This window comes from Rhinoderma darwinii, chromosome 1, assembly GCF_050947455.1.
Source record: "Rhinoderma darwinii isolate aRhiDar2 chromosome 1, aRhiDar2.hap1, whole genome shotgun sequence".
In the NCBI taxonomy this organism is placed as follows: Eukaryota; Metazoa; Chordata; class Amphibia; order Anura; family Rhinodermatidae; genus Rhinoderma; species Rhinoderma darwinii.
The window spans coordinates 454,741,458-454,749,846 of NC_134687.1; the positions used below are offsets into that span (position 1 = coordinate 454,741,458).

Genomic DNA, 8,389 nt, shown 5'->3' on the forward strand with positions numbered 1-8,389 from the left:
CGAAAAAACTGCATAACAATGATCGATACAGCATCTAGAATTGGCCCGGTGACTCTGTAATTGACATGGATATGCATTGCCATGAAATAATTACTCCGCCTAAGGAGGGGGAAGCACAGCTACATGGTACTTGAAATAACTGCGTAGCCATATTAGATACAGCATGTAGTGTAGCACAGGTACTCCCCTAGAGAAGTGTGTAAGGAGGCTGGCTACTGCCTGCAACAACTGCATAGTCATGTCAGATACAGTTACCTGCAGTAACACAATTACTCCGTTTAATATGGTTGCCTGGTGCTTGCAGTTAGTGTGTAGCCACAGGATTCTGTAATGGCACAATTACTCTGCCATGTTAGCAGAGATACAGTGACTAAGAGCTGCGTCTCCATTGTAGAAATGGCAAGATATTCTGAGGCAGGCGGAGCCAGAAAAATAGACAAGCTCAACGGGAGTCTGAACCCAGTATTACCATATACTAGACAAAAGTCTGCTAAGTGCAGGCCATGGAAGTAGCACATTGCCCGAAAGTGCATCTATACGTGGCCAGCTAGAAGCAAAGAAAGGGCTACTGCGGCCCTCAAGGAACATGGGATGAATTTTTAATATCGCACCTGGCCACAGGCTTAGCAGGCTGTGGTAAAAAATAAAAATAAAAATTGGCCTAAGGTACGACCTAGCAGCCATGATAAAGTTGCGGGCTAAAGTAATGATGCGGCCAGGCTGCAAGTTTGCGCTTCCGACTGGGAACAATGTGGCCTTAAAGAGGCTCTGTCACCAGATTTTGCAACCCCTATCTCCTATTGCAGCAGATCGGCGCTGCAATGTATATAAGAGTAACGTTTCTTTTTTTTTTAAAACGAGCATTTGATTCTGCAGCAGCATTGGTGTTTGCAGGTAAGTCGATGTAGCTACTTACCTGCAAACGCTGATGCAGAATCAACTGTAGCCTCTGGTGCCGATGTGTCCTCGCTCGTCCGACACGATGCAGGACCTGGGGCAAGAAGTGAGTGACGTCACAGCGTGATCTCTCGAGAACACGCTGTGTGTCTGCACTGCCAGAAGCTGGGTGTTAACGAAGAGAAGTGGATGATGCTGATTCGTCAGCATCATACACTCCCATTCACAACGCCCAGCTAGTAAAAGAAGTAAAAACGCCCAGATGTACGCACATAATACACGCCCAGTTGTACTTATACTTTAAACACGCCCAGTTGTACTTTAGAAAGCCTCATTTGCATAAATATAAAAATGGTCATAACTTGGCCAAAAATGGTCGTTTTAAAAAAAAACAAAACGTTACTCTTATCTACATTGCAGCGCCGATCTGCTGCAATAGGAGATAGGGGTTGCAAAATCTGGTGACAGAGCCTCTTTAACACATATAGCAGAGTTACCGGCACTCCACCTGCAGAAGCAAAAACAGGGTTAGGTGACCAACAGCGAAGGAAAAACAGATTGCCTGGTTTCCACGGCACCCACAGGCAGTTGACTAGGCTAGCAGTAAGGCTGACAACCACCCTGAAGCTGTAAAGAAAAAATAGGAAACAAAGCTAAAATAACAAAACCAGAGGAGACCTGCAGAATGAGGTAGATCTGCCGCCTACGGACACGAAGCTAAAATTAATTAGCTCAGTATCTGCAGGAGGGGCATAGCCTGCATAGGAGGGGCATAGCCTACATAGGAGGAGCTAACACATTTTTATTGCTAAGTGTCCCCAGCTAGTGGTAGCAGTCTATACCCATGGTCTTCTGTGTACCCGAATGATAGGAGCGAGAAAGCTGGAAATAGGACGTTGGACCCATCAGGCTTCTGTTCCGATCTGTTAAAACTAGATTAATCAGAAACGGAGGACTTGAGGCCAACGTGACAAGAGCCTCAGTTGATGACATCTTTCTCCAGAATTCATTTACAGACTATATAAACAGATGTAAATAGCAACCTGTATTCTGCTGACTGATCTGCAGGGAAACTATTGGTAATTGGAAATTCTGTGCAGCCTCAGGCTAGGGCTAAACCTAGACTTTTTGTAGTGCTACTGGTTGATTTTAACTATCGAGCTACAGCTGTAGTCCAAATGAATACATTGAGTTGCATGCAGTCTTGTGGACTGCAGCTGTCACTCAAGAGTTAAAGAGGGCCTTTCACTAGGTCTCATAAGTTGAACTGTTTAACTGACCTGAATAAGGCAGTCAACCTGAACCCTGAATTTGCTGTAGTTAGCCAAGAGGGCGTGAACTATCCTCAAGATGCCTCGTGCTGATTGGGTTAGCATTAAAGGCAGAAAAGCTAGCTCCACCCAGTTGGCTAACTACAGCAAATTAGCATATAGGGAGCGAACACAACAAATCAATCAATCAATCAATCAATCAGTAGCACTACAAAAAGTCTAGGTCTAGCACTGGCCGTACATGTGGATTACTGAAACATCCTCTCTGCTTACATTCACACATCTTGCCAGGTGTATAGAACGAATGACCCAGAGTTGGTAGCGATTTTACACACTTGTTATTGCACTTTTCAATAGGAGATCACACTAAGTTATCGCTGCAAATGTTAGCCTTTGGGGGTCACTTGAATTTCTTCCAATCGCAAATGCATGAAACGACATCATTATCAGATTTTTTTAGGGATCCCAAATTGCCGGCTAATATAACAGCATGTACACATGCTACTGTATCTCATGCCACCCCCACAGGCTAATATTAGCAGCATTATTGTACTGCCATCTAGGTGATGTGTTAGGACAAGTCATATATTTGTAGTAACTTGTACTAGAGGTAAGGCCTCATGCACACGACCGTATTTTTTCCCACCCGTAAATACTGGCGTAAATACGGGTCCGGTGTCGCACGTATTCGACCCGTTTTGCACCAGTATTTACGGACCCGTGCCCGTAAATATGGGTCCGGTGTCACCCGTATTCCACCCGTATTTACGGGCACGTTTTTGGCTGCAAAATAGCACTGCACTAATCGGCAGCCTCTTCTCTCTATCAGTGCAGGATAGAGAGAAGGGACAGCCCTTTCTGTAATAAAAGTTAAAGAAATTCATACTTACCCGGCCGTTGTCTTGGTGACGCGTCCCTCTCTTCACATCCAGCCCGACATCCCTGGATGACGCGGCAGTCCATGTGACCGCTGCAGCCTGTGATTGACCTGTGATTGGCTGCAGCGGTCACATGGGCTGAAACGTCATCCAGGGATGTCGGGCCGGATGTCGAGAGGGACGCGTCACCAAGGCAACGGCCGGGAGACAGGACTGGAGGAAGCAGGAAGTTCTCGGTAAGTATGAACGTCTTCTATTTTATTTTTTTACAGGTTGCTCTATATCCTGATCGGAATTCACTGTCCAGGGTGTTGAAAGAGTTACTGCCGATCAGTTAACTCTTTTAGCACCCTGGACAGTGACTATTTACTGACGTCGCCTAGCAACGCTGCCGTAATGACGGGTGCACACATGTAGCCACCCGTCATTACGGGAGCTCCATAAACTTCTATGGGCTGTCCGTGCCGTTACTACGGCCTGAAATAGGACATGTTCTATCTTTTTCAACGGCACGGGCACCTTCCCGTAAGAAAACGGCAAGGTACCCGTGGCCAAAAGTCTATGAGCCCGTTATTACGGGTCGTAATTACGACCCGTAATAACGGGAGTTTTTACGGTCGTGTGCATGAGGCCTAAGTCTGTACAGCTCTTAGCCTTGTGAAAATATTATTATTTGTTGGAAAAACCAGCCATAAATGTTTTTTATTAACATTGATTAACCCGTTAGTGACCGACCATTAGTGTTTTTACAGCGGCCACTAACGGGCTTTATTCTGATGCAATAGCCTTTTTACGGCGTTGCATTGGAATGAATAAATAGAGCAGGGAGGTGTTAAATCTCCCAGCTCTCTGCTACCGGAGTCATTGCGTTAAAAAGTGTTTTTACTGTGTAAAAGTAGTGAAACATACAAAGTCTATGTAAATTTGGTATCGTTGCAATCGTAACATCCCGCTGAATACAGTTATTGTGTTATTTATAGCACACGGTAAACAGTGTAAATTTAGAACGCAAAAGAGTGTGGCAAAATTTCTGCGTTCCCCCCCCCCCCAAAAAGTTAATAAAAGTTAATAAAAAATACAACTTCTCAGAAAATCACACGTCCCTTTGGTATTCTTAAGTTCTGACGCAGAGAAAGCTTTCGACCGCGTCAACTGGGAATACATGAGAGCCGTTTTGTCAAAATTTGGTTTCCCTCCTGGGTTTATTCAGGCCGTTTTCCCATTATACCCTTCCCCTAGGGCTAGATTGAAACTTAACAGCACCCTTTCACCATCCTTTCAAATACTGAATGGCACCAGGCAAGGGTGTCCCTTATCCCCTTCCCTTTTCATACTAACCATGGAAACTCTCAACCAGAAGATCCGGGGGTCAGATGAGATCAGGTGTCTAAGGGTAGGAAATTTTACACACAAGACTGTTGCCTTTGCAGATGATTTATTGCTCATTATCAGTAACCCTGGACCCGCTTTCCCGGTGATCCTTCGCATCTTTGCAAACTTTGGCTTAGCGCCTAACTTCAAAATCAATTTTACTAAATCTGAAGTTCTAAACGTGTCGGCTCCCCTTATGGTTGTAGATCCTATTCAAAGAAGCTCACCCTTTAAATGGCCAGACACTGCGATTAAACACATCAGTATCCTCCTACCTAGAGATCCTACCCTTTTATACTTTCTCAATTTTAGCTCGTTCTTACAACACATTCAAACACACTTGGACGGCCTAACCTTACCCTTTGTGGCCTGGTTGAGCAGGAAAAACTTTAAGACCTACATTCTCCCCAAATTCTTATACTTAATTCAGGTAGTACCCATTTTCCTACCCCTGTCCTTTTTTTATTAAATTAAGGAGAGTGTTTGCACGTTTCTTGTGGTCCAAAAAACACCCCAAGCTGTCGTATCGTTCACTGTCTCTGTAACGGCACCAGGGTGGGGCTTGTCTGCCGGACCCGTTCGATTACCATCAGGCGGCACATTTAAGTAGATGGTTTCCTTGTGCAGAGGAAGTGAAGATCCTCCCCATGTTGCGCTCGAACACCATTTATTGGGCGATTTACACTCCCCGCTTTTGTGGGGATTGTTCCCGCACCTTCCTGTCCCCAAAAACATTAGCCCACTCTCCAGAGGCACTATAAAATAGCTTTTTGCTCCTAACTTGCCTCTTCAGATCCGCCCACAGTTTTCCCCGCACGCCCCCTTGCGTATGGTCCCTAATATATTGGGCGGTAAACCCCCACTGGAGGGCATCTGGGACTCTGTTAGGGATCTGCCAGGTACTACGTCTAGGTATACTCCTGGGATTAATCAATCCACACCTGAGGCCAGACCTGTTCGACTGACACCATCTCCCACCAACCAGGGTGGCAGGCTCAGGAGTGGGAGAGCCTATCGCGGCCTGGTCAGTCGGAGTTAGCTCCGCCCCCTGTCCTTTATTACCTGCCGTGTTCTCCTCCTCAGTGCTTGTAATTCTTTTGGATTCCTGGCCCCACTGCTGCTTGCTCCAACCTGCTTCTGCCGTGCTTCTGCCTTGCTGCTGTTCTGCTTAACCTGCTTTGCTTTGCCTCCGGCTTGCTTCCTCCTCCGTGCTCACCTGGGTATACTCCTCTTTATCCTGATCCTGACCACTCGTTCGCCGCTCCATTTCCTCGCGGCGTTCCGTGGGCTGCTGCCCCTTCCCTTGCGTGTTCCCTGTTTGTTCTCCCGTGCACTTAGACAGCGTAGGGACCGCCGCCCAGTTGTACCCCGTCGCCTAGGGCGGGTCGTTGCAAGTAGGCAGGGACAGGGCGGTGGGTAGATTAGGGCTCACTTTCCCTTCACCTCCTTCCTGCCATTACATAATTACAAGCCCATACCTAGTCTACCATTTCTCCTACGCTGACGCTATCATGGACCCCCTTGAGACCCTGACCCAGCAGATGCAGGGCCTCTCCCTACAGGTCCAGGCCCTGGCCCAGAGGGTCAACCAGGGTGACGCTGCCTTAGTAGTTCCCCTCACCTCACCTCTAGAACCCGACCTCAAGTTACCTGACCGGTTCTCAGGGGACCGTAAGACGTTTCTCTCCTTCCGGGAGAGTTGCAGACTGTATTTCCGCCTGAAACCCCACTCCTCAGGTTCCGAGAACCAGCGGGTGGGTATCATCATATCCCGACTCCAGGAAGGGCCCCAAGAGTGGGCCTTCTCCTTGGCTCCTGACGCCCCTGAACTTTCCTCTGTTGATCGTTTTTTCTCTGCCCTCGGACTCATTTACGACGAGACTGACAGGACTGCTTTAGCCGAGAGTCAGCTGGTGACCTTACGTCAGGGTAGGAGACCGGTTGAGGAATACTGCTCTGATTTTAGAAAGTGGTGCGTAGCTTCTCGGTGGAACGATCCGGCCCTAAGGTGCCAGTTTAGGTTAGGATTATCTGACGCCCTGAAGGATCTGCTGGTTAGCTACCCCTCTTCTGACTCCCTTGACCAGGTTATGGCCCTAGCAGTACGACTTCACCGACGTCTCAGGGAACGTCAGCTTGAACGCTTCCATGTGCTCCCCTCTGACTTTTCTGCGATCCCCCCCGAGGTCCCGTCTCCTCGCCCCTCCACGGAGGACTCGGAGGTACCTATGCAACTCGGGGCCTCCATGTCCCCTTGACAACGTAGGGAGTTTCGCAGAATGAATGGTCTCTGCTTCTACTGTGGGGACGACAAGCATCTTCTGAACACCTGTCCCAGGCGCGAGAATAAAAAGCCGGAAAACTTCCGCGCCTAAGTGATCATCGGGGAGGTCACTTGGGCGCACAGGTATTTCCCGTTAATGTGAAACGCAATAACATTTTGCTTCCCTTTCAGGTCTCGTTTGCTGGCCGGTCTGCCACAGGCAGTGCTTTCGTGGATTCTGGCTCATCTGCTAATATCATGTCTGTGGAATTTGCTATGTCTCGTAAGATGCCATTTATTGATTTACCTTATCCTATCCCTGTAGTAGGTATCGACTCAACTCCCCTTGCTAATGGTTATTTTACTCAGCATACTCCTGTTTTTGAGCTCCTTGTTGGCTCCATGCATTTGGAGCAGTGCTCTGTACTGGTGATGCAGGGATTATCGTCTGATCTGGTATTAGGTCTTCCCTGGTTGCAGTTGCATAATCCCACGTTTGATTGGAATACTGGGGATCTCACCAAATGGGGTAGTGAATGTCTTATGTCATGTCTTTCTGTTAACTCTATTTCTCCCCGGGAGGAGGTAAACACGCTTCCTGAGTTTGTTCAGGACTTCGCCGATGTGTTTTCTAAGGAGGCCTCCGAGGTGTTGCCCCCCCATAGAGATTACGATTGCGCCATCGATTTGGTGCCTGGTGCCAAGCTTCCTAAGGGTAGGATATTTAATCTTTCATGTCCTGAACGTGAAGCTATGAGGGTGTATATCCAAGAATGCCTGGCCAAGGGTTTCATTCGCCCCTCGACTTCTCCTGTAGGTGCTGGCTTCTTCTTCGTGGGGAAGAAGGATGGTGGTCTTAGGCCGTGCATTGATTATCATAACCTGAATAAGGTCACCGTAAGGAACCAGTACCCACTTCCTTTGATTCCGGATCTTTTTAATCAGGTTCAGGGAGCCCAATGGTTTTCTAAGTTCGATCTACGGGGGGCATATAACCTTATCCGCATCAAAGAGGGGGATGAGTGGAAAACTGCGTTCAACACACCCGAGGGTCATTTCGAATACCTGGTCATGCCCTTTGGGTTGTGTAATGCCACTGCTGTCTTCCAGAATTTTATTAATGAAATCCTGAGAGATTACCTGGGTAATTTTCTTGTTGTGTACCTTGATGACATACTGGTGTTTTCCAAGGACTGGTCCTCCCACGTGGAGCATGTCAGGAAGGTGCTCCAGGTCCTTCGGGAGAATAATCTGTTTGCTAAGACTGAAAAATGTGTCTTTGGGGTACAGGAGATACAATTTTTAAGGCAAATCCTCACTCCTCATGAATTCCGCATGGACCCTGCCAAGGTTCAGGCTGTGGCGGAATGGGTCCAACCTGCCTCCCTTAAGGCGTTACAGTGTTTTTTAGGGTTCGCCAACTATTACAGGAGATTTATTGCCAACTTCTCGGTCGTCGCTAAGCCTCTTACGGACCTTACTCGCAAGGGTGCTGATGTCCTCCATTGGCCCCCTGAGGCCGTCCAGGCCTTTGAGACCCTCAAGAAGTGCTTTATCTCGGCCCCCGTGCTGATTCAGCCCAACCAAGAGGAGCCATTTATTGTGGAGGTTGACGCATCCGAGGTGGGAGTGGGGGCCGTCTTGTCCCAGGGTACCAGCTCCCTCACCCATCTCCGCCCCTGTGCTTACTTCTCTAGGAAGTTTTCGCC

General features: G+C 47.9%; 1 protein-coding gene across 1 annotated transcript in view; it reads left to right on the forward strand.

Moving 5' to 3' along the window:
- The first annotated feature begins 4,385 nt into the window (after positions 1 to 4,385).
- Positions 4,386 to 8,389, forward strand: part of CDC45 (cell division cycle 45) — a 43,817-nt gene continuing 39,813 nt past the window's right edge. Inside the window, exon 1 of the mRNA XM_075828729.1 lies at positions 4,386 to 4,439. Within this exon, the coding sequence (XP_075684844.1) occupies positions 4,386 to 4,439 (54 nt within the window). The remainder of the gene's footprint in view (positions 4,440 to 8,389) is intronic.